Raw genomic sequence first — 24,616 nt, 5'->3', positions numbered from 1 at the left:
AAGGCGCAATAGCATGATGTCTGTGCGTATATGCAGGTAAGTATGAGAATGCAGGGAAACAAAGGCTACAATCCACGATTTCTCCCTTCTCTCGCAGCAATTCATACCTGACAGCGAATTATGTGGACCCAGTCGGACCTGTGGCCTGGATACTATAAAGTACTCTATAGATTCAGATCAACCCTCCAAGAAAGCCCAATGCGATACCTCCTCTAACCTGGTTAGCAAACAATTAGCAGAAAACGATAACAAAAGAAACTCACCCTTCATCCCCTGCAGTGCCTCTGCAGCAATCGCATAATTTGCCAGGATCTTCGACACAAGCCGGAGATTCTGCTGCAACTCATTCAAAAACCCCGTGAGCGACGGGCCCTTGGCGGACAACGAGTCCTCAGGACTATTGGCATGTTTTGCCCGCGCCTTGAGATACAGCATCAGCATCGCATAGCTCGCCTGCATTACGCAGCAGGCGAAAATGGGCATCACTCGTGGAATTTCTACACGAGAGGCATTTGACAGATACGGAGGTAGGGTCAGGGGGATGATATGGTCTGGATTCGGGTAGGGGAGGTTATCGACCAGGGTGACGATATTCAGGGCAGACTGGAGACATATCTTGGATGATGCATGCGAGGAGAAAGGAAACGTGAGATCGGGGAGGTCAGTTTTCATGATTGACGGAAGGGGGATTTCTTCCGGGGGCGAGGGGATGGCTGATTCCGCTGGCTCGACGCCACAGCATTCGGGTTGGAGATCACAGTGGCGCTTGCGGAAGATGGGGACGTCCGAGAAGGCGCAGAACCGGTGGACTTTAATGCGAGCGCTGAAATGGTTAGCAACAGAGTGAAACTTGCTGAGCGGCAGTACCTGTGTAGCTTGATCTCCGCAATCTGGTTGATGGTCCGTGAGGCGATCTTTTCCGGGGAGTCCAAGGGAGAGACAGTCGTGGATAAGGACGCCCGCCTGCAAAGAAGAAGAAGGGCCGTGATTTGATGATCTAGTTCCGTCATTCGACTCGAGATCCAGGACGCCTTGAACCGAGATTTGACGGTCTGGTCGAGATCGTGGACAAACGTGGTAGCCTCGAGGATGGTTTGCTGCGCCTCAATGAGGAGTTTCCATCCCTGCCGTCAGTTAGAAGGTTAACATATGTTTACTTGTGATTCAGGAAGAAGCTMTTACCTCAGGATACGGCGTCACAAAGCGTGGGTCGTACACGTTGAATGCGGCCGGCTATCGAGATCAGAACAAAATCCGCGGAAGGAACCCAGGATACCTACCATCCCGCTGGCTATCGAGCCTTGACAGACAGTCAAATACTACGATCGTTAGCCAGAGTCATACACTTCAAGAACAACCACAAACAGTAATCCACCAAGCTCTCCGACGCGCCTCGGCGTACTCGTCGTCCTCGACCATCTCATGCAACGACATGCTCATCGCAGCTGTCAAGGCCTGTCCCGCTCGATTGCACATCTTCCTGATATTCCCCCGTTGAGCATATTCATAAACGCTCAAAAGTACAAGCGCCAGAACGGCCTCGAGTGGCAAGGGCACTTTCGGATGAAATGGCTGCCGGGCGATCATCGGGGCTCCGTCGCTTAGTGCTCTGGACGGGTCAGATGAGGAGTCCAGTAACTCCAGATCCGCCTCTACTGCTTCGAGAGCCGACTGCGCGAAACTGTGGGCCACATTTCGTCGAAGCCGCGTATACTCCGGTGTCGACGGTTGCTTGATCCCGGGGTGCGGGATGAGAACGAGGATGGCCGATATAGCCAAGCTCAGCGGACTGGACGGTCGGAATGTCGAATTTTCATTCAGGGGACGATTGTAGGCCGGGAGTCGTTCTGGAGGAGGTAGGATAGGATAGTAGAGATGGATGAAGACGTAGTAGGCATCGAGTCTGACTCGTCAGTAAGGCTGTCTGTCGCGACGGATTTGCAGGTGGCGTACATGTCCTCATCGCTGTCATATATCTGCAATAGGTCCGGAATGGACTCGTCGCTTTCAGATAGAAGAGGCTCCCCATTCTCAACCCCGAAGATACTGTCAAAGATGTGTTCCATCTCGGCCACCGAGCTTTCGACGCTGCGTAGACCAGCACCCGGTCTCCCCAGGCTCCTAAAGTGATCGAGAAGGTCTGATCTGTTAGTGACTTTAGAAACTAAGTGTGACGCGGCCAGTGTACCATCCTCATTGTTCGAATTCCATGAGCCCTCTGCACTAGGTGTTGACACCTGCCGGCTTTCGTCCTTCTCATCTACAGTCTGTACGGTCGGAGAGGATGATGGTCTACTCTTGCTCTTGCACTTGTTGCGAGGAATTCTCGCTCCCCCTCGCTTGCTGGGAACATAGCAGCATGTTCTCTCCCGGGAGATGCAATTCGCACATTTTTCTTGGCCGTCGCATCGGATCCGTGATGCGCGACTATATCACTCATCAGCTGTGGTTCTACCCCGGTGGTTAGGTGGAATACCAGGGCAGACAGGCAACCTTGACAGGTGGACGGCGAGATGTTCGGAGTACGGGTGTGGTCATGGTAACTAACTCTCGATGATCTTACAGAAGGACAGCAGATGCCGTTTGAAATTGCTGTGTGGTGTTTGCTCGAGGGAAAATTTGGACAGATCCCGTGAGCAATCCCCGAGAGCAGACACCGAGCGGAACCCTTATATTAACATTGATAAGTTAGAATCGTATGATTTGTGAAATGCTAACCATCCTCTATTTAGGATTGATAAAATTATTTTTCTGATACTCATTCGAAACCTGAAACTATAACTCGGCTTATCATAGGTAGAACATGCAGACTTCAATGCCAGTCTACATCACCATTGCCGGATACTGAAGTACAAGGAGCCAACACACAAAAGAGAGTGGAGATTCTCAACCGGCCACAATGTCTCACTTCTCCTGCTCAACCTCCTGGCTTATAGCCTCCAAAGGCGCCGACAGTCCAACCCGGTCAACTGTACGAGTATACGCAACTCCTCCATTCACACGGTCTTCATGAACGACCAGGTCTTTCCGGTTGGTGTCGACCAGCAGACGGATCAGGTCGGGACGCATGTAGTGACCTCCCTGGGATGCATTAGCTTCGCTCAATTATGCAGTGTCCGACTTACAAAATCAGCGAGGGCCTTGGGGAGATGGCATTCGTCCAGATCAATCTATCAGAGTTAGCGCCTAGATGTAAATGACGGAATGCTGTGCTTACGTCAACAAACAGAAGGCCTTGAAAGTCCTTGTCCGGATGGGCCACGAGATTCTGTCCGTCTGGACCAAAGATCCGACCATGACCGTTGTAAATATGAGGGTCCTCCAACTCCTTACCCGGGGGCGTGTTGAGCTTGATTCCCTCGGCGGTGATGGTCTGCCATGGGGCCAGGGTGAAAGTACCCGTTTCGATGGCATACGCGGGCGTGACCAGCTGGGCAGCTGTTAGTTCAGAACGGAGGATACCGGGTAAAGAATGTCTTACGTCCGCATTCGCCTCGGCCACATTCGTAAACGGATCCGGGTACTTGAGCGTCTCCTTGCCTGGGTAGAGCGGCCAGGCGGCGACGTGCACCTGTTCGCCCAGCGAGGCCGCGTACGCCTTCATAAACGGGTTCATGTTCTCCCAGCAATTCAGGTGGCCCACGCGGCCGATCTCCGTCTGCGTCACCGACTCCGTCGTGTCGCCGGTGCCGTCGCCAAAGACCAAGCGCTCGACGTGGGTGGCCCGGATCTTGCGGCGGTGGTTGAGGATATCGCCGGTGGGAGAGATCAGGACCTGTGTCGTGTACAGACTTGCAAGATCGACCTCCGAGTAGCCCAGGGAGACGTAGATCTTGTTGGCGCGGGCAGCGTTGCGGATGCGGCGCATCTCCTCCGAGTCGGAGGGGAGACTGTTCTCCTTATACTTCTTTAGGAGAGGCAGGCTTTCCTGGTAGTTGACTTTCCAGGCCCAATACGGATATCCGGGGATCCCTGCAGAGTCAGTACAGCTGAGGGATACCAAGAGGTCACTTACATAGTTCAGGGAAGGCGATGAATTTGCAGCCAGCTTTGCCGGCTTCGTCAATCCAATGGATGGTACGGCGGACAGATTCCTCGAGGTCGAACCAGCCAGGCTCGGCGTTGACTGCTGCGGCCTTGTACTTCTTCAAGATTGGTGCCATTGTGTGAGAGTATGAGAGTATGAGAGTCTGAGTTGGTATTCGTTCTTCGGTCTTGTGGATCGATATGAAAAGGACAGAGAGTCAAGTCTCGAGACCTTTATATATGTGTTATTTGGACATCAACTACGTCGTACTTGAAGCTGCATGATCACATCAGTCCATTCGGACCACAACTCCTCGGTCTTTGCATATTGCTCTCGAGTAACACAATGGGACTACGTATCATCTTCCTCGGGATCTGTATGCGGTTCAAGATCATACGATTATCGCAATGAGTGTAAGAGAAGCAGTCAGCAATATGGATCCGACCTGCATAGATACAGTAATCATGATTAGTGACGCGCCTTGGCTGATAAGATATACACTCGGCGTATGCTGTTTATCTGCAGATCCCGAGCAAAGACCAGAAATGCCCGGCAGAACTGTGGTATTTTGCACAAGTCCAACCACGATGGTTCCACTGTGCTACCATGCACTCCGCTCATCTCACTCGGCTTCCTCTGACCAAAGCACTCCCCTTGAGATAGTATCCTCCCAATGCCACAGCTGCACTGACCGTACCCCAGAGAAGTGAGGTGTTACTGATCAACGTCCCCTCATTCACCCGTCCAATATTAGTTTCTTTCTTCTTTGCAATCAAAGACTTGCCGGTTCCTTCGGCAGTATAATCATCCCACCGGACGCTGGAGAGTTCGTTCTGGTAATCGACGACCGTACTATGCCAGTTATTGGTGATGCGTCCATCTTCGGTCTTGTACCAGCTGCTGCAGTCGGGGTCGGCAAAACTGGTTTTTCTCAGGGCTGCTTGGATATCCTCGTTGAACCTCTCCACAGCTTCAGGCTTAGGTCTCAGTGCCAGACTTTGACCGTCCCTCTGCGCCTGGAGTATCTGGCTCACGAGTGCGCTGATGTACCTCGATTGAGCCTCGATCATCAAAATAATCGAGTTATGACCTGTGCCGTCAGCATATCTCCACTATTGAAAGTGAGTTACTAACCCAGATTAGTGTTTGGCCCATATAGCATGGCGAAATTAGGCAAATCCTCCACCGTCACACCGTAGTACGCCATCGCCCCGTCCTTCCAGATATCCGACAGAGACCGACCATTTGTCCCGTTAATCTGGATGGGATACATGAACTCGACCGTTCTGAACCCCGTCGCCGCAACAATGAGATCAAACTCCTTCATCTCGCCATCAGCAGTCTCGATCGCTGTCTCCGTAATCCGCTGGATGGGACGAGTTTCTAGAGCTACATGCTCCTTGCCTAGTGTAGGATAATAGTCGTCTGAGAGAAGCACCCGTTTACATCCCGGAGAATAATTCGGCGTCAGCACCTCCCATAAATCCGGCCTGTCGGGTAACTGCGCCCGCATGGCATCAAGACACGTCTTGCGGATCACATCCGAGAGCGCCGAATTCCCATCAACGACCGCATCGAAGAACCATTCCCGGAAGTCCATCATGAGCGCGCGCTTTCGCCACCGGATGGGCGGGATATATGTGAGCAGAGCTCTTTGCACAGCACCCACGGGTCTGTCAAGGCGCGGCATGATCCAGTTGGGGGTGCGCTGGTAGACAGAAACGTGCGAGGCGGTTTTGGCGATTTCGGGGATGATCTGGGCGGCCGTTGCGCCTATCGTTGTTATATACTATTGATTGAGACATATGCCATGTGGCATGGCTTACCATTTCCAATAACGGCGATTCTCTTTCCCGACCAGTCGTAGCTCCAATCCCACCGGGCGGAATGCATCAGCTTACCCTTATAGTCTTTCAGGCCAGGGATGTCAGGCATGTGGGGGACGTTTAGCTGTCCGACAGCGGAGACAAGAAAGTCGGTCGTGATTTCGTATGACTCGAGGTACTGGCTATCCTTTCCTCCGGAGACATTGACCCTGACCTTCCATTTGAGGTCGGCGTCGTCCCATCGTGCTTCCTCCACAGCCGAGTTGAACCGGATATGCTTGTACAGGCCGTGCTTTTGGGCGACGCCAATCAGATAATCCTGTCTCGGTCAGCTCTGGACCTGATTTGTTGCACAATGGCAGTACCAAGATCTCCCCTTGGCCTGGATATTCCCTGGTCCAGTCGGGCTTCTGTTCAAACGAGTAACTGTACAGGGAACTCCAGACGTCGCAGCATGAGCCAGGGTAGCGGTTATCGTTCCACGTCCCTCCGACCCCGCTACTCTTCTCCAGGATGATGAAGTTGTGGCATTTGCTTCGTTGTATGAGGTCAATGGCGGTGCATAATCCTGGTCTCGGGTCAACATCTGCACTTGAAGAGCGTAGAAGAGCGTTGTATGGTACAGACCCGAGATACCAGCTCCAATGATGACTGCCGTCGAGCGGGTAAAGGCCTGATTTCCTACGTGTCTTTCTACATCTGGCGCCATCTTTACGAATGAAGATGTTAAATTGAGTGTCTGGTGGCTCACTACAAACTACCATACAAGAACATATATCAAGAATAAGGACCCCGCACGAGTCAGTCGCCGGCAATCCACAGCTCAGAGCTTTGTCAATGCCTCGGATAGTTAGTGGACACTTACGCTGTTATGACCTTCACATCGGGGAGAACTATCCATGGGAGAAACCCAGAGACAAGCATAAATGGCAAACCTCGGAATTTGGAGCTCTGCATGCGGGGTTTGCGGGGATTAAGGTTCATCTTGTGAGATTTTTCGACTATTTGCGATCTGCCGAGGATATCGTTGCCGCAACATCAGATGTTGATCAATTTATTTTGCAGATCATGGAGTGTATGAGTTGATTTGATGGGCTGACGGCAGAGGTAAGGAGGGAGTTACTGTGTAGCGGTCAGTAGTACTGTGGTAAAAGATCAGTAATCAGGCCGCATGCTCGACTTTACCTTACTGATCCTTCGACACTTCTATTCGCCTTTTCTAATCGCAGATACTCCCTTGCATCACTCCTTGCTGCGATTGCTGGGTTCATATTCCTCTGGAAGTGGGTCATCCTCGAAGGTAGCCTCGTAGAATATATCTCGACTTGAATGGCATCTAGACTCAACCTTTAGGCCAGGAACCAGGTAAGAACAAACCCTTCTTTAAACATGGGTAGAGGATCCTGTCGTCAGTCGTAGCACTGACCTCTTTAATGTAGCTCATAACATAGTTCTAGGTCGTTCAGCTACATGAAAATCAAATTATTCGTATTGTGTTCCTTTGACTCTGCCGATCTACCCGATGCGTAGTTGGCTCATATTGGCATAAATGGGCTAATTTCCCACGTAAGGCAAGATGGCCGAGTTGGTCTAAGGCGTGAGGTTAAGGTCCACCTTAATACTAAACTCTTAGAGTTTCCTCATCATCGTATGATGGCGTGGGTTCGAATCCCACTCTTGTCATTCAATTTCTTTTTTTCCCTTTATTATTAAGTTGTTAATTTATTTTTGGCTAATATATTTTTGCTTAATTTGCAAACATAATTTCATGACATCGGTAAACTGTTGGTCTAAAGCCCTAAGTAACCTTGTCCTCGATCAACTGACAGCCACTCTTCGCTCACTATATCTGGTACGCGACAACAGGATGAGTACTTGTATGAAGATATCCCTGATGATTGCAGCGGTGTAGTTGACAAACGCATATCATGTATATTCAAAGAAAGTCTATATACAAGCCCAAGTCTAATCGTCTCCCATCAATGAATCCGCAGACGCCATGATCTAGTATAATTCTCGTGTAGTCATCATACGCTTCAAACATTAACCAAAACCAAATACCGTTCGTGCACATGCCTTAGTTCGCAGTATTGGCGCAAGTAAAGCTTGTGTTGGAGGAGTCGTCGTGGATAGCCTTGCCAGAGACGTACAATCCCAGGCCACACTGCTTTTGATTAGTCTCGTTTATCTTGAGACTACAATTCAGAGGACTTACCATGGTGGCACCGATAACGACGATCAACATGTTGATAATAGTCAAGCAGATCTTCCGAGGAGAGGAAAACCATCTACCCCAGTTGATGTGCAACCAGTACACACCGGGGAGACCGTAACTGAACCAACTGGCGAAGAGGGAGCTCTGTGTCCAATTAGCTTTTGATCCCGACAGGTCGAGGTTTATGACATACAATCAAGCTGACAATATTGCTGAAAGAAGGAATACCCTCCGCGATGATCCAGGCAATGATCCAGCAACTCAACCCAATGGCAATCCATGAGCCAACAGAGAGGAGATCACGCTTGTGCATGCGACCAGATTTGCGGAAGATGCGGACATAGATGTATTTCAATCCAACGTGGCCATTGACGACACCGGCTCCCACAATCTATCATATTGTGAGCCTTCGCACAGAGAGCATGAGGTGAGATTTGGACATACAGTAGGAATAGCAATACCGTAGGCAACCTTCTTCAGCAAAGGACCGGCTGAGCCCAGCGCCGGCGATACAATGTCGTTTCCAACGTAGTAATAGATGACGATGGCAGCTGTGACGTAGAGCGCAATCTCGAAGAACTGCAGCATGCACAGGGACTTGGTAAACTCTTTGGGGTCCTCCATTTCCGCAATGAGACCAAAGAACGCAACATGGGCACAGTACGCGAAGACAATGTTAGTCACACCACTGAAGGCGTGATAGATGTTGGTCTCAGACGTAATACTGATGTTAGCTCCTCCTTTGTACTGGACGGCGACGCCAATCATGGTGATCATCACCGCGGAGAAAATACTCAGGAAAGCTGGAGTTGGTCAGTAATCAGTTCCCAGGGAACAATCGAAAGGGCACTCACATGCAAAGGAGATATATGTCAAGTTCTTGATCGTCCGAGGCAACGAGAGCACCATACAGATGATCATGCCGACGATGCTAAAGACGATCGAGCAGGTGCCGTGGTCCGTAATTGTGTTCATCATGACGGTAAAGGTGACAATATGACTGCCCATAATGAAGATTGAGAACAGAATCTGCCCCAGACCGAATAGCTCGCGACCGAATCGGCCCATGAGGATTTCTCCCGCATCAGCAAGGTTGTGGATATGAGGATAGTGTTGACGAAATTGCCCAATCGTGTAGCCCGTGTACAGCGCCAGGATACCGAGGCCGACGATCAAGATGATGGCGCTGCGACAATTAGTGACGAGCGCGGATGCCGTCGAGCGCACACTTACGGGACCAGACCGAGAGCTTTCAGAGTTGCCGGCAAGGAGAGTACACCGAGAGAAACGGATTCAGCGATCATAACTAATCAGAGAGACGCGTCAGATTCACGTCCACTTGACCATTTTCCATTCAACTGCTTACACATTCCACATTGCCTGCACACGTCCTCCGTCAGCGATCAACACACCATGCCATAGACAGAGAGGGACGTGTAATACATACCACCACTTGAGGGTCTTGTACTTGACTTCTGCATTTTGCTCGTCGCCAAAAGGATCAATGTAAGGGGTATTGTCGATTGGTTTCAAGTCGGCACCGTCATCAATCGCCTTCTCTTGATCTTTCTGGTTGGCCTCGATGGGTTCCGACGGTGGGGGGACGCCCTCCAACATCATTGTCGTCTTTCTTCTTGTGCTCCGGAATGGGCAGTGACGAGGGACTATGCTACTGAGCAACGGATGGAGGACGAGTTATTTGACGAGTCGACAAAACGAAAGAGGACGAGGACGTGATGATATGAGTGGCAGGTGAAAAAAATTTCTGGACGTCAGCCAGGTGGGTCGTGGCAATGAATCTCGGTGTTGGTGTTGACTGGAGAAACGCGGAGATATCAGTTGACTAAGAAAATCGATTGGTAATTGCATTAGAAAACACCGAGATACACAATTCCAGAAGACATGCGAAGCCCCCAGATTCCGGAGCACAATCGGCAGTAATGGACCGTGTGTCATGGCTGCTGCTGTTTCTGAATCTGGCATGGAAAGTGTCATCGTCTAGGTAAACTTCCTAATCTGCATGAAGCCACTCAAGCTCTGCTAAGGTACAGATCCTGCGGCTGTGGAGCTTATTTGTGACTAACAGTAATCACTGTCCAATCATCACTGAAGATTTTTCAACAATTGAGTAACAAGAATGGCTCCACTTCAGCCCTCTGCCGCCGCAACCGAATCTAGCCGCTTTTTTCATGCACCCTCATTGGCCCGATTTACTTCACTCGGGACCACCTGGGAATTACTGTTATTAATGCGGTGCGCTTTCTTCCGGGATGCGAGAGATTTTGAGACTTTGAAATCGATGCCTTAGCGGAAATCAGATGGTCGAGGGATGGCTAGAACTCTGGACTGGACTGCATTTGCGGAATGCAGACTTGCATTCACCGCTGAGATGTTTCGCTTGTCGGATGCTGCTCATGGAAATGGTCAATGGTCTACAGATCAGCAACAACTTAATGCTCTGCTGGTATATGCTCGTTAGAATTATGATCCATATATTGCCACCTTCATCATCGGCGCAGATCATCTCCAGTATAGCCCGAGAAGGCTTTACTCATATTTCTCCTCAGCTCTGACAGGAGGTTTGTCTTCACATTGGGCAGGTGGAACCCAGGCTTTGGAATTCTGCACAGTGCTTTGCGGCCGGTGTTGCTTTTCTTGAATGAATCCTGTACAATGCGAGCTTTTGGCGCCAAAGATTTTCCTACACTGCTACTGCTGAGGTTCTCGTCTGATGTCGTCAAGGTTGATCATGCAGTCTGGGATACCCCATACTCCGCATCCCACGCTCAAGGAGGATCGTCCCACATGAGTGTACGTAAGAGGTTGCGAGGATCATCAATAATGTGGTCGGATAAAAGCTTGACGATATTATCTCGGAATCAACGGAGAACGTGGTTGGGGACGATATGTCAAGAAATCTCGGAGAGCTAGGTTCTCAACATTGCCGTATTGGAGAAGATGGATCCCACAGGTACATTAGACTGGAGTATGGCAAACCATAGCCTCTCCAGTCATGCTGTTGTGTACGAATGAGGTTCCTGACTTGCGGATATCCGGGATCTGTTAAGTACTTCATACTTGAGCTTGAAGTGGTAAGTACACTACCTTTTAGTAGTCATTAGACTATCGCAGAAGGGCCGTTTGTAATCTTCTGCCAGCGTCATTGCAAGTATAGGGCTAGTGCTTTGCAGCCTGGGAGCCTGGGAGCCTGGGAGCCTTAGGCAGTTGGACTAATCACCTGACTCTGAATGTCAGGTGACTCTGGCCCCTTCACGCCTGTATGAGATCATGTGACACCACCTAAGAGAGGTACTCCACATAAAATGCAGTTTATGCAACTTCTGTCTTCTGCGATCCTTAAATTGTTGCAGATCAAAAGATCAAGCCAATAAGAAGGTTCAGAGAAGGATAGACTTTTGCTAGGCAGCCACAAGGGTCTTGAAATGTCAAACACAAGTGGTTGATAATTTTAGACGGTGGAGATCCCGGTGTATCCACTGGCAAAAACTTCGCCCTTCAGGGGCAAAACACTGTGCTTGATTGTCGACGGGAAACTGCTCCGTAGAGTCCATCTCATGGACATGGATCATGTATGATCAGTCTCTCTCCTGTCTACTCCGTAACGCCAGAAAACTATGTTACCGCCATAGCAGAATGCTGCCTTGGTCATTTTGTCTTCATGGGCTTCTGATCTTCCTTTTTGTTTTTATCTTACCGTGTGAAGGTGCTTTTGTACGGCGTTTTCCATGTGAGACATCGGTCTTGAATCGTTCGTTGGACGTCAATCTCCACATTAGCAGTCTAGACGGTAGCATTCATACGTCCGAAAATGCAAGGACATTGTCGTTAACCCTGCTGGGTGTCTACAATGCATCTCAAGTTACCTGTACCGATGTTCAATTGACGGAAGAGAATGACTTGCGCTTCCGAGTGCTCGGCTACCCTGTTGGCCGTCTAGATCGGATTCAAAAGCTGTGTTATTCTCCTCCAGTTTTTTGGAGGCTGTAAGTTTAGAGCTTGAATTCCTCTAATCTCTGCTGAACTGTCATCAGGCCGGAGGCTCTACAAGTCTCCAAATGGGAATTGACTTACTCCCTTGAATATGGTCATCCACTTCATACCCTTGCCGGGGAATTTGATTTCAGTCTACCCAATGGCACTAATATTGCCTGTACGGCCGCTCGAATCACTCCCGATATTGGAACTGCTGCCTCGGCAGCCTTTACCTATCTTCCAGCCGCCATCATCCTCCTGGTGGGCATAGCTTCGTGGTGCAGACACAGCCAGCAGAGAAGACGCTCAGTGCCCGAGCACAGAATCACAACCGCACCCGCACCTCAGGATTCAATAAGAAAGATTGTGGTCGACGTGGCCGACTACGTGCGGTACCTTCAGTTCATCTTCCTGTTTGGTTCCCTCTCGATGGAATACCCGGGTTTCTACCAGCCTATCGTCAGCCAGCTGGCGTGGTCATCGCTATTATTTTGGAGCGGACCCATCGACCATGGCTTCACGTATCCCGGAATACAAGACGGAATTTACGCGACCAACGGTACCTTTGGACTGGAGTATATGGCGCAGAATCTCGGATTTCCCTCCATGTTGGATATCATGTTCGACGCTCTGATAAATCTGTGCATTGTCGTATCTGCGATCGTGATCGTAGTGCTGGTGGTATGGCTCATCGACTGTGGATGGCGGCATGGCGTAACATTCCATTCTGCCCTTGCGCAAATCCCAGAAGCAAGTCGTAGCATTGTGGGCGTCACGCTTCTGTTCTTCAGCCTCCCTCTCTTGGCGTATCTAGCGTATCCATTTGTCCTCGTCGGATACCTGCCCAGTTACCGCATTTGTCTGATGGTCTTGATGATTGCGGTCCTCGTTGGCTCAAACCTCTTCGTCGCTCGCTATGAGACGATACAGAAGTCGAGGAGATCCGATCACGACTCTTCCAGGGCTTCCCCTCGGGTTCAGACCTCCATGGAGTACATCGCTCATTATCTTCTTTACTGCCTTCCCCTCATTCAGGGTCTAGCCATCGGCGGTCTGCAGCTCTGGGGCTGGGTACAGCTACTCCTGCTCGGCGGATGCGAAGTGGTCATTCTCGCCCATCTCGTTCTTCAGCGACGGACGAAATCTATCCTTTCGAAAAGTGCCTGGTGTACTGCTGTCCGCTTGTTGACGCTCATCCTGAGTGTTGCCTTTGTGTGCCCGTCTCACGAGATAACAAGGCAATGGATGGGCTATTTCATCTTGGTTCTCCATGGTGTTGTAGTAGTGTTCGGCTTTTTGTTCATCTCGCTCTGGCATATAGGACGGTTCGCCGTTAAAGGACCCGATCGTAGGTTTGCCTGCGATCGATGGGTGGGTTCAAGTACAGTTCCGGTTAGTCCCGAATCTGCCTTTTCTATTTCAGCGAGCTTACTTGTGTCCAGCATTTGACCCTAGCCGAGCTCCCAAGCCCAAGCGACAAACGCCGGAAACTAGACGGGAAAAATCTAGACGTCAATACTTTTGACAGCATCTCCGATCGCTACCGTCCAGGTTCCTCGCGCAGAATGTACAGAGGCTTTGAAGACCGCCCGGATATGCCGAACTCTCCCACTTTGCCAGTAGCCACAGCGCCATATTCACCAGAGGCCTCAACGTTTTACAGGCCTCCACGATCTCTCAATGGCAGAGTCACTTCTTATGAGTACGAGAACGCCGACTCTGATTCGGTCGGTTCAGCCATCGAGTCGTCCCACTCAGCGCAGACAGATTCCAACTCGTCGCAACATTCCAGCGACGCCTTCGACGAGCTGTTACAGTTGCCGAGCAAGTCAGGCGTCGACTATTCAGTCCGTGAATCGGATTTGTATTATGGCCGGCCTCCTGGTGTTCCAGCGCAGTCACAAGAGTCCTCAAATGAAAGCACGGACAAGGGCCAGTCGAGTCGACAGACTTTCTTGAATTGGAAACGAAGTTCCACCGAGCGGTTCAAACCGAAGAAGATCAAGGAGAAGGGTTTTCAAGTAATGAGACCACCGCGGCCAATGTAACCGTCTCGGCCTGCAGCACCTTCGCCCTCGAAGTCTGTCTGTCCATAGTCGTGGGTGTATAAACCATGGTCCAGCACTGTTGGCGTCACTAGTCGCCCGAGTTGGTCGTCACTCCGTGGCAAATTTCGCGAGCATCACTTCTCAGGATGTCTTGCACAGGAACCGTCGTGTAGCATGATGGCTTTTCCAGAGCTGCACCTGGAATACCGACGTCGACATACGACAAGCTAATAGTCCACTTCCATCCTGCTCCTTGTGGGCCGGATCATCGTTTGCATGACCACGCCTGTCACGCTCGGCCAGCAAAGACCTATTCAGTCCGTCTGGCATTCAACAATCAATCAGCCATATGAGCTATCTATGAAGTGCCACAATCCTGTTCGCACATTACTCGCATTCCAGTAAGGGAGCGAATCGCTCTGGTCCGTCGTCATCCATATCATTCATTATCAGCCCTTGTCAACAGGATCACCTTGTCCAGGCGTATAGACGAGGTCTTACGGACCCTCGCAGTACAGTTATTATCTAACAGAGGTCGTTTCTTCCGAGGCGTAGCCTCCAACCGCATACAGCATTTGCACGGCCTCTTGCACCCACCGGGCACCGGGCGTCGGTTGATCAGGCGGAACTATGTGTACCGAGACTGATACAGATCAAGCGGCGACCACTTCCTATCCCTGGAATGCGCTTGGAGTTCGAGAGGCCCAATCCCAAACTACATAAACCTCATGTTGGCCTGAATGATGCTCATCAGCCACGAGCGCAATTCTGATCTTTGCGCTTGCCAGCTTGCCATATACATCGTGGCAGTGTGCAGACTAAAACCACATAGAAATATAAATCGGTATTAATGAACAATATATTTATCTGGAGTCTTGCTAATTATACTGTCCCAATGCCGAACATCATCCCCGCACTATCCGGATAACATCCGGGGCGGATCCGGTTCCGCGATCTACATAATAAGCCAACCGTAACCTCGGTCTGTTTCCACGATCATCTCTTCCCAACATCAGATCTAAAATACCACAAAATGTCCAACGGAACACCCTACTTTCTACCCGCCGAAAAGGCGCAAGGCCTAGCAAACTACCCTCACGCGCGCTTCGCGCCCATAACCGCGCACCGCACACTCTACGTCTCAGGCACCTCCTCCCGCCGCGGCGACGGCACCTGGGACGGCGTGATCGAAAACGCAAACGGCACCTGGACGCTTGACATTCACGCGCAGACGGCCGCAGTACTCCGTAACATCGAGAGTATCATCCAAGGCGCGACGGACGGCCGCGGCGGGCTGCAAAATATCGTCGACGCAACGGTTTTCCTGATCGACCTGCCGCAGAATTACAGCGGGATGAACGAGGAGTGGAACAAGGTCTGGCCGGATCGGGCGAATGCGCCGGCCAGAACAACGATTGGAGTTAAGGAGCTGCCGAATCCGAGGTTACTGGTGGAGATTAAGTGTACGGCAATTGTTGAGATATGAGACCATGTATCTAGACCTAGACAGACTAAACGGAAGGAATATGCAACGTCCGCACATTAGTGAATACATCCCGGCTATACTCTCCCCCTTCGCGTCCTGTTCCAGACGCCTTCATCCCCCCGAAGGGCGTGCCCAGTTCGCGAACCAKCCAGCAATTCACCCACACCATTCCTGCGTCAAGTCGCTCGCCGACCCGTCGCATGCGAGCTCCGTCCCGCGTCAGAAGGATACTCGCTAGCCCATACTGGCTGTCATTGGCGCGCGTTATTGCCTCTTCTTCGCTCTCGAACGAGCTGACCGTTACAACTGGGCCGAATATCTCATCCTTCATGATTGGGCTGTCGTCAGGAACAGTAAGGATGGTCGGTTCGATCCAGTAGCCTCCGTCCGGTGTCTCCGGAGGCACAGAGCCGAGCTTGAAGCTATCCGGGTATTGAGTGGCTAGAGAAAGATACGAAAGAATCTTTGCGGTAATGGGCGAGAGAGACGACGGCGCCGACGGTCTTGCCGAGGACGTAGTGCTCCTTGACATAGTCGACGAAACGGGACAGGAAGGCGTCGTAGATGGATTTTTGGACATAGATCCTCGAGCCACACAGGCAGATCTGTCTAGTCAGTTTTACCAGGTGTATTTGGTAAGGTGAGTGCTCCATACCTCTCCCTGATTCTCAAATGCTGCCCTTGCGGCCGTGGTAACAGCGGCAGTAAGGTCGACGTCCTCAAAGACTAGCGTAGGATTCTTCCCGCCTAGTTCAAGCGAAATATGCTTCCCTATATCCTCGACCGTATCCCGACGGATCTGAATACCAGTCGCTGTACCACCGGTGAACGAAACACCCTTGACACGGGGATGCTTGACCAAAGCCGCTCCGGTGGGATTACCAGCCCCGTAGACGAGATTCAGAACACCGGGCGGCAGTCCAGCATCTTGGATTACCTTTCCAAGCACTATCCACTTAGCACGGCAACAAAATCCTGACAGAGAACTTACAATATGCGGATACGCTGGTGACTTCGCTCGGTTTCGCAACAGCAGTACACCCAAACGCCAGACACGGCGCGATCTTCCAGGTCAACAAATACAGCGGCATATTCCACGGCGAGATGAGCGCAAAGACGCCAATCGGGGAGCGATGCTCGTACGTCAGCACATTATCGTCCGCCCAGCGCGCAGCGGTGCTTTGTTGTAGGATGTATGTCGCAAAGTACCTGGGTCGTTAGCTTCATTCACCATGTTTTCCATGCAGATGTACCTGAAGTTAGAGATTGCGCGGTCAATCTCCACCCTTGCCCGCGCCAGCGTCTTCCCCTGGTCGATACTCTCCCATACAGCGAAGAGTTCACGGCGTTCTTCAATCAGCGTCGCGATGCGATTCAGGTGCACGGCGCGCTTCGACGGGGGAGTCTGCGACCATGACGCGAAGGCGGTCTCCGCGGCTTGGACTGCGTTTTCGATATCCTGAGCTGAGCTATTTGGAAAATGAGCGAATATTTGCCCCGTTTTCGGGTTAAAGGAGTCTATCCGCTCGTTGCTAGTCGAGGCTGTGGGGGCGCCATTGATGAGGTTCTGCACTTGCAAGGGTTCAAAGGCCGATTGTTGGAGGAGAGACTCGGCCTCTTCAATTGAAGCATAATCCCATGGTTGAGTCATTATCTCTACTCGTGTATTCTTATCCATGACATGTAGGTTATTGTAGGATATTCCTGAGCGATATAATATGCGGAAGTGAATCCGTCCTCTCTACAGTGGACGTTATCTATTGGTGCATCGATGGATAGATCCGTACCCCGCATTCTCAATGGGTCCGGGAGCGGATACGGAGATTGATCCGTGTACAGCATCACATTCATTGGCCTCGAAGAAACTATGTGTAATGAGGTTCACTTGGGATCTGCAATACAACCGCATTCCCCGCATCGTCGACTCTCCTCGTCCTGCTGCCACCTCTCAATGATTGGCGTCAGCTGTGCCCCAAGATCCGAACAGTGAAAGACCTCCTCGCGGATGATCGTAGGCGAGGAATGATTCCCCTTGGTACAGTACCATCTCAGTCTATCACGAGAATCCGCCGGTCGCTGTCGTTCCATGACCATACCGACGGTATCTTTGTATCTGACGGGGTTGTGGGGTGTGTTTCCTACCTGTGTCAGCATGATCGATTGGAGGTCTGGAATACATACCTGGAAGAAGGAACATCTCGCCCTCTTTAATAGAGATGTCGCGGAATGTGTCGTTCTCTATGATCCGGAGAAGCATGTCGCCTTTGACTTGGTAGAACCATTCCTGCCAATTAGTCTAGCTCAGCTTATGCTGTTGGAACATACTTCGGTTTCATTAACTAGAGCTGTCAGTTACGAAGCTTTCATATCGAGAAGAATCGTACCATGATAGTCATTTCGTTCGTTGGGTCCTCCCACTGCCATCAGGGTAAAATCATTCCCCTGATAGAGACAGAAGTTGTTGACCGGGGGTCGTAATTTGTCTTCATTTTCGGCCAGCCAGGTGACCCAGGACAAGGGATTAAGTTTGTTCATGTTGTTCAGGAGGGCTGGTTGTCATGCATGTCCGATGATGTCTACTGGCTATTTATCAATCCATCGGATGCTATCCGGATGGGATCCGTATACGCCCCGCATATAATACGGATCGTAGATACCTGGGGTATCTAATCTGTTTCTTCTCCAATTTCATCGGCATCGTCATCAATAACGTCTTCGTTATAATCATAATAATTAACCGTCAGCAGATCATCAAAATGGGAAGCTGTTGTACAAACCACCCCCTCCTCCGCATCGACATGCACACCCATATTATGCCCCCCTCGTTGCCCGACCTCTCCTCATATCCCTGCAATACTCCTCCCCCATCATCGTCAGACTCAGATTCATCCACCGCATCAGCCTCAGAATCACCATGGCTCACCCTCCGCCCAAACCCCACCAATCCAGACGAAGTAGATATGTACATAGGCGACCGCTTCTTCCGCACCGTCGAGAAAAACTGCTACGACGCGGCAACAAGACTCGCCGAGATGGACGCCGCAGGGACAGACGTGCAAGTCCTCAGCACGATCCCCATCCTCTTCTTCTACGACCAGCCCTCCGCCCCCGTGACCGTCCTAGCTAGACACCTAAACAACCACATCGCCTCCGTCTGTCGACAACACCCAACCCGGTTCCTCGGTCTCGCAACCGTCCCGCTACAAGACGTCCCCGCCGCGGTCGCAGAGCTGCACCGCGCAAAGCGCGAGCTAGGCCTGCACGGCGTCGAGATCGGAACCACAATCGACGGAGTCACGCTCGACGATCCAATCCTGCATCCGTTCTGGGCTGCGTGCGAGGAGCTGAACATGCCTGTCTTCGTGCATCCGCTTGGCTACACCTGGCCGAAGGAGAACCCGCGCCGCTGGGCAAAGTACTGGAGTAGCTGGCTCATCGGGATGCCGTGCGAGACGGCGCTAGCGCTGCATCTGCTGATCTGCTCCGGGACGCTGCTGAAGTTCCCGAAACTGAGGCTGTGTTTCGCGCATGCGGGAGGATCGTTCCCTGCGTTACTAGGGCGGATTCAGCATGGGTATGACTGTCGGCCGGACCTGGTGGCGGGGGATGCGGGAGGTGTCACTCCCACCGAGCATGCGACTGTGCGTGAGAATATCTGGATTGATAGTTTGACGCATGATGTTGAGTTGCTGGAGTATTTGGTAAAGAAGGTTGGGGCGCATAAGATGATCATGGGGAGTGATTATCCATTTCCGCTTGGGGAGGTACCGGAAGCTGGGAGGATGATTGCGAAGGATGGACGGTTAGAGGGATTCTTGTCTTGGAGGCAGCGGGCTGAGATTCTCGCGGGGAATGCGTTGAGGTTTCTGAATCTGGATAAGGATGAGAAGTGGAAGGGGTTGATGGAGGAGAGGTGGAGGATGTTTGAGAAGGTATATATCAATTGATTTGCATTAGAGGACTAATCAATGAACTTTCTCCTGAAAACGAACACACAGATTCTATGCTCTGTTTTTCTGCGTTTAGCCGGTGATTTCCTCTTGCTCGGTATCAGCAAGTTTTGCACTGCTGTCGGTGACAGATAGAATAATTCGTTCACCCACGCTGCATCCGACATGGAAAAAAAGCGTATCACCTCCTAGAACGGTCTGCTCCGGTCTGTCCAGCAGTCAAATGCGCTGAGATAACGTCATCTTTTACACGAGCTGTTACCTTAGGGTTCTACCTAGGTACATATGATCCCGGAGTAATGACAAATCATATCCGCTGATCCCGCTCCCCAGTGGATTGCCTGACTTTATCCTCGGCTTTGGGACAGTTTGCTATTCTCGTGTTACTTATTGTGACTCACGTAGAGCTGACAGCATAACGTATATCCTCTCGGAAAAAAGTCATTTACTGTGAAATCAACGAACAAGATGTCTCAACTCGTCACAACCATCTCCCGTTCCTACCCATGGATGAAGACACCGTTGATCGTCAGCGCCCCGATGCGGGTAGTGGCCGGCCCCACACTGGCGGTTGCTGTCTCCCGCGCTGGCGGACTGGGATTCATCGGGCCGGGAGTGAAGACTCAAGATATCGCCGCTGATCTTGAGGAAGCATTGACTTTGATCAAACAGACCTCCGCTTCCCAAGCCCAGCCGTCTGTACTACAAAGTCAACCCGTTCTCCCCGTAGGCGTCGGCTTCCAACTCTGGAGCGATGACGTCGACGTCGCCGTCTCCACTATATGCAAATACCAGCCCTGCGCTGCCTGGCTCTACGCCCCGCGCAACGGACAAAAAGACATTGATACCTGGTCCCGGCGGATCCGCGATGCATCTCCATCCACCCGCATCTGGATCCAGATCGGCACCGTAGCTGAGGCAAGGGAACTTGCAAAGGGCACCGAAGAACCAGACGTGATTGTCGTGCAAGGAGCAGAGTCAGGCGGACACGGCCGGGTAAAAGACGGTCTCGGACTCATGGCACTACTCCCGGAGGTGATGGACTCTCTTCCACCGCATATCCCTGTGTTCGCGGCCGGGGGAATAGCTGACGGGCGCGGCGCTGCAGCGGCGCTCTGCCTTGGGGCTACGGGAGTCGTGATGGGGACGCGGTTCCTTGCAGCTACAGAGGCAAGGATTAGTCCAGGTTATCAGCGGGAGATTGTGCGGGCTAGTGATGCCGCTGTTTCGACGACACGGACGTTGCTGTATAACGAGCTGCGGGGTACGGTTGGCTGGCCGGAGCAGTACAGTCCTCGGGTGATTATCAACAAGTCGTTCACCGAGCATCAGGCGGGTCGGCCATTCGATGAGCTGAAGAAACTTTATGATGAGGCTCTCAAGACGGGAGATGCTGGGTGGGGACCGGAGGGGAGACTGGCGACGTATGCTGGTGCTGCGACTGGGCTGATTCATGATGTGAAAGACGCAGAGAGAATTGTCCAGGATGTCCAAAAGGAGGTCCTACGGCGGCTATCAAATGTGCAGAAGGCTAATTCGGCGCAGTGAAGGAATGGAATGATGGGGTATGCCCTTCAGATTGTCTCCCTACATAAACTATAGGACATAATTGAGAGAACACATGTCCGGGAATACTAAGAGACATCAAAATGCACGGCTTAGATCATCAATGGGCTCTATCCTCGATTCCCGACCCTGCAGATCCCTTCATTCTTAGCATCCTATGCAGGTCAAGCAAATGGCACTGAGATAGTTGGAGTTACTGACTCCCTAATTTGCCAACGTCCCACATACTGCTCCACAGCAACCAACCGAATGATAATTGCGGTTTAGTAAAGCCTCTCCTCACCAACATCACTAGGTAAAATCACCTTGTAAATCCTTCAGAACTTCCTCGATTTCACCTGATGAGGACGTAGGTCCAGTCACAAGGTCATGTCGTAATGCTCTGCTTCTCAAAACCGCCTTTCTTACACGCGCTGCCAGAGACAATGTGACACTCGCGCAGGCTTGCTTCCAGGCTCCCTCGACGGAACTTTCGTCTACAACCACAAGAGTGTCTGCAGCTGCGTTAATCTCCTCCAGCTTCGCTCCACTTGCAGGCGATCCTGCTCCCTGTGACAAAGCTATATACTGCAGTGCCAGCACCCACAAACGCTTGGATGTCTCATAGTTCCCATTCAGTCGACTTACTCGTGCGTATACTGACGCAACAGAGCCACAAAGCCTGAAATACTTGCCATGAGGAGCTTGAATCATCTCTGGCGGCATCAATGACATAAAATCGTCAAGAACGGTGCTCAAGCGGCCCAGATGCTCCTGAGGTATTTCCAGCAGAGATTGTGCGTCTATACTGGCACATGACTGTCCATTGAGAAGAAAGGCAACGGCTGCATTGTCCCGCAGATTATAGCAAGACAGTTTCAGTCGAACGAAGGAACGGACCACAGCATCGATTTCAAAGCTCTCAATCACAGAATCTGATCGCTTGCGATTGAGGCTTACAAGGCCGGAATCCTCCAGAGCTCGAAGCGCATTTGCGAAATCAGTCACCCGTGACCGTAGGCTGTTTAGCCGGTTTATGATTCTCAACCACGACGTATCAGCCGATTCCAATACACACAATGAGTTGAATAACACCGAGGACTTGTTATCATCAACTGGTGGGTACGAGATCAGAGAGGACGGTATTAGTCCGGGGCCAAGGAACACAGCCAGATGGAGCAGCTTGATCGAATCGGGACTTCGCTGGCCTGCATCATTGTACATCTTTTCCAATGCCGTCCACAACGTATGTCCCTTTTCGTATGCTCCGATGAAATTAAATAGCGGTGTTTTGAAGGTCGACTTGGCGAACTCTTCTTGAAACCTCCGATTGAACTCGTGCAAGGAATATAATCCACATCGTAGGAAGGATCCCGCTTGTTCCAAGGCAAGAGGCACTCCGCCAACTTTGCGAGAAATTGCCTTGGCTGTTTGCACAGCTAAAGAGCCAGATCAATACCATGCGACGCATATAACCCGCCGTAGACTTACCTGGAGAGTCTGGTTCTTCAACGCCTGCGCAACGTAGTAGTATGTGAGCACCTGCGTCCTCGTCCACACCTCGTACCCGTATGCCTCGATAGCCCAGCCGAGAGTGCAAGTACGGCGATACGGTTGTCAACAGGACATGCCCATGATTGCATGAGGGGAAATATTTCCTAATGTCGATATTCGTAGCTGTTGAAGTATCCGGCATCTCGACTCCGTCAAACACCATGATCCAAGCCGGATTTGTTTCTTGCTCCAGCCACTCCAACACCGGCTCAATTGGGGATGCCTCGTCGTCCATGCATCCTCGTATCTTCCGCCATATTTGAGAGAAGGATTCATGGATAGCGTCCCAAGACGAACAATCGATCCACAATATGGAGTCATACAGCGTTCTTTTCACAGAAATGTAATGGACGGCCAACTGCGTTTTTCCGTATCCACTAAGTCCCCGGAGCACTACCCCTTTTCTTCCCTGCCTGGGGTCCCCCAGTTCTTCTTTCATCTCATTCATTTCCATCTCTCGACCTGTAAAGACCGTTTGAAGCACTGGCACTCTTGAATGGATACTTTGGGCCCGTCGAGATTCTATAAGTGGGTCAGCATACGCAGCAATACCTTGTCCTCTCCTGACTTACTAGCTTTCGCACTCGGTGCCCAGTACTGCAGAAACGCTTTAGCACCAGAGGCAGCTATTGCTGCAGCATAGTTTTGCCATACTTTATTCTCATGGCCATCAGCATAGTGGGATACGCCGTTGATTATCACACAGGGAAGTGTATCCCACACGCCTGCTCCGATGGTCTCAAAAGCAATTACCTCCTCCGTCTCCGCAATCCGGTCACGATGTTCTCCCGACCTCATTACCGTGTCCCCTGATGCGATCATCCCAATATGAATTGCAGGCTTGACTGTCTTTTCGCCGGATCTGCGGCGATGGACTTGTTGCTCATCGCATCCAAGGATATGGCATTCTCCCTCCAGTGCGTCTCCACAGAGCGTATTCTCAGATACGCTGTTAATGCAAACATACTCGAGAGATTCTGACCGTCGGCGATGCTGGTGTCGATATGCAGACGAAAAAAGGATATCCTTTGATGCCCCGGGATACTGCCACTTTGGACATCCTCGAGACTGTAGCTCTTCCAAAAAACCAGCACTCTCCTCCTCCGTTAGCTTGCAGTTTCCATCCGTCGATAGAGCATTTAAGAGAGTTCGTATTGCCCTGTTCGGCCTTCCAAGGACATCCTTAACGCCCGTTGTCCGCTGGAATCCCCAAGGACACTGCTCTCCAAGATCAAATTCAATCACACTATCCGCAATGACAATGTCTCCTAGGAAGATATTTCTCTCACTGCAGGACGGCGACGGAACACCGCCGCATACCCCCACGACCAAGGCGAGCTGGACACCCGTGTAACTGAACATCAGGCTCGAAGCTACGCTCGCTGAGCTGCATTTCCCCGCCTCTGGCGCCTGACATAAAACCACATTGTGCTTGCCAATGCGTCCGTTTATATAGGTATTGCGATCCTCGGGTTCCTTATCGTAGATCTCACCGAATCGGTCGTAGACCTCGTCCAGCGATGCCTCGATTGCCTCAGCTTCACAGGATAAGCTGCAGATAATGGCAATTTCAAACTCGTCGCGGTGTTGAGGCCGCATTTCTGAATGGCTTGTAAAGAGCAATGGCAGAGAACTTCCAAGCTATGTTTGGGTTCGGGGCTTGAATGGGCTGTCCTGACAAAATCTAGTAAATATGGCTCTTCTGTCGTGCGGTTGACAGCTATCAAGTATAAATTCGACTTCCTGAAAGTAACCTAACTATAGAGCCAAGTTGAGCATTCAAATATCTCAGATCGAGGCCTAACCATTGCCTCGTTAAGTTAGGGCCAATCATGAGGCCGCAGTAGCCGCTTGGGCGAGGATCTCTCTTCTCATGATAGGCATGTACTGAGAATAAGCGCGCAGACAATCCAATTATATCTTTTTCACAAAGGTATTGATTAACTGAAGTGGCCATGCATCGGCCGGATCA

The 24,616-nt window shown here is 51.1% G+C and overlaps 11 protein-coding genes and 1 non-coding gene across 12 annotated transcripts; 5 read left to right on the top strand and 7 right to left on the bottom strand.

The window, feature by feature from the left end:
- Positions 1-177: 177 nt before the first annotated feature.
- On the bottom strand, positions 178-2,538 carry Asppvi_008380 (putative C6 finger domain protein; the record flags this gene model as incomplete). Its single annotated transcript, XM_043304250.1, has 9 exons — positions 178-212; positions 264-823; positions 868-1,124; positions 1,183-1,233; positions 1,281-1,319; positions 1,366-1,903; positions 1,954-2,140; positions 2,189-2,427; positions 2,477-2,538. The coding sequence occupies 9 exons, from the start codon at positions 2,536-2,538 to the stop codon at positions 178-180; spliced, it is 1,968 nt and encodes a 655-aa protein (XP_043160185.1).
- Positions 2,539-2,904: 366 nt separating this feature from the next.
- Asppvi_008379 (carbon-nitrogen hydrolase family protein) lies at positions 2,905-4,163 on the bottom strand (the record flags this gene model as incomplete). Its single annotated transcript, XM_043304249.1, has 5 exons — positions 2,905-3,081; positions 3,126-3,170; positions 3,218-3,430; positions 3,482-3,972; positions 4,016-4,163. The coding sequence occupies 5 exons, from the start codon at positions 4,161-4,163 to the stop codon at positions 2,905-2,907; spliced, it is 1,074 nt and encodes a 357-aa protein (XP_043160184.1).
- Positions 4,164-4,644: 481 nt separating this feature from the next.
- Asppvi_008378 (flavin-containing monooxygenase) lies at positions 4,645-6,562 on the bottom strand (the record flags this gene model as incomplete). Its single annotated transcript, XM_043304248.1, has 5 exons — positions 4,645-5,117; positions 5,162-5,800; positions 5,854-6,172; positions 6,219-6,439; positions 6,490-6,562. 5 exons carry the CDS (start codon positions 6,560-6,562, stop codon positions 4,645-4,647), a joined length of 1,725 nt encoding a protein of 574 aa, XP_043160183.1.
- An 861-nt stretch (positions 6,563-7,423) lies between these two features.
- Asppvi_008377 lies at positions 7,424-7,536 on the top strand. Its single transcript has one exon. It is a non-coding gene; the product is annotated as a tRNA-Leu (tRNA).
- A 394-nt stretch (positions 7,537-7,930) lies between these two features.
- On the bottom strand, positions 7,931-9,688 carry Asppvi_008376 (putative amino acid transporter; the record flags this gene model as incomplete). Its single annotated transcript, XM_043304247.1, has 8 exons — positions 7,931-8,017; positions 8,069-8,212; positions 8,262-8,459; positions 8,513-8,871; positions 8,923-9,254; positions 9,302-9,374; positions 9,435-9,448; positions 9,516-9,688. The coding sequence occupies 8 exons, from the start codon at positions 9,686-9,688 to the stop codon at positions 7,931-7,933; spliced, it is 1,380 nt and encodes a 459-aa protein (XP_043160182.1).
- Positions 9,689-11,722: 2,034 nt separating this feature from the next.
- On the top strand, positions 11,723-14,109 carry Asppvi_008375 (uncharacterized protein; the record flags this gene model as incomplete). Its single annotated transcript, XM_043304246.1, has 3 exons — positions 11,723-12,072; positions 12,121-13,453; positions 13,504-14,109. The coding sequence occupies 3 exons, from the start codon at positions 11,723-11,725 to the stop codon at positions 14,107-14,109; spliced, it is 2,289 nt and encodes a 762-aa protein (XP_043160181.1).
- Positions 14,110-15,142: 1,033 nt separating this feature from the next.
- Asppvi_008374 (RidA family protein) lies at positions 15,143-15,595 on the top strand (the record flags this gene model as incomplete). Its single annotated transcript, XM_043304245.1, has 1 exon — positions 15,143-15,595. The coding sequence occupies one exon, from the start codon at positions 15,143-15,145 to the stop codon at positions 15,593-15,595; it is 453 nt and encodes a 150-aa protein (XP_043160180.1).
- A 25-nt stretch (positions 15,596-15,620) lies between these two features.
- Positions 15,621-17,246, bottom strand: Asppvi_008373 (aldehyde dehydrogenase; the record flags this gene model as incomplete). The annotated part of the gene is made up of 5 exons (XM_043304244.1): positions 15,621-16,010; positions 16,051-16,200; positions 16,251-16,543; positions 16,587-16,804; positions 16,849-17,246. The coding sequence occupies 5 exons, from the start codon at positions 17,244-17,246 to the stop codon at positions 15,621-15,623; spliced, it is 1,449 nt and encodes a 482-aa protein (XP_043160179.1).
- A 230-nt stretch (positions 17,247-17,476) lies between these two features.
- Asppvi_008372 (3-hydroxyanthranilate 3,4-dioxygenase) lies at positions 17,477-18,130 on the bottom strand (the record flags this gene model as incomplete). The annotated part of the gene is made up of 4 exons (XM_043304243.1): positions 17,477-17,733; positions 17,777-17,879; positions 17,921-17,934; positions 17,980-18,130. 4 exons carry the CDS (start codon positions 18,128-18,130, stop codon positions 17,477-17,479), a joined length of 525 nt encoding a protein of 174 aa, XP_043160178.1.
- A 221-nt stretch (positions 18,131-18,351) lies between these two features.
- Positions 18,352-19,542, top strand: Asppvi_008371 (amidohydrolase family protein; the record flags this gene model as incomplete). The annotated part of the gene is made up of 1 exon (XM_043304242.1): positions 18,352-19,542. One exon carries the CDS (start codon positions 18,352-18,354, stop codon positions 19,540-19,542), a length of 1,191 nt encoding a protein of 396 aa, XP_043160177.1.
- Positions 19,543-20,013: 471 nt separating this feature from the next.
- On the top strand, positions 20,014-21,093 carry Asppvi_008370 (nitronate monooxygenase; the record flags this gene model as incomplete). Its single annotated transcript, XM_043304241.1, has 1 exon — positions 20,014-21,093. One exon carries the CDS (start codon positions 20,014-20,016, stop codon positions 21,091-21,093), a length of 1,080 nt encoding a protein of 359 aa, XP_043160176.1.
- A 309-nt stretch (positions 21,094-21,402) lies between these two features.
- Asppvi_008369 (Pfs and NB-ARC domain protein) lies at positions 21,403-24,243 on the bottom strand (the record flags this gene model as incomplete). Its single annotated transcript, XM_043304240.1, has 3 exons — positions 21,403-22,529; positions 22,582-23,166; positions 23,217-24,243. 3 exons carry the CDS (start codon positions 24,241-24,243, stop codon positions 21,403-21,405), a joined length of 2,739 nt encoding a protein of 912 aa, XP_043160175.1.
- Between the last annotated feature and the right edge of the window lie 373 nt (positions 24,244-24,616).

Source organism: Aspergillus pseudoviridinutans (assembly GCF_018340605.1).
Source record: "Aspergillus pseudoviridinutans IFM 55266 DNA, scaffold_5, whole genome shotgun sequence".
NCBI classification, from domain to species: Eukaryota; Fungi; Ascomycota; class Eurotiomycetes; order Eurotiales; family Aspergillaceae; genus Aspergillus; species Aspergillus pseudoviridinutans.
The sequence above is the reverse complement of the archived record's forward strand: the minus strand, read 5'-3'. Positions and strand labels throughout refer to the sequence as shown.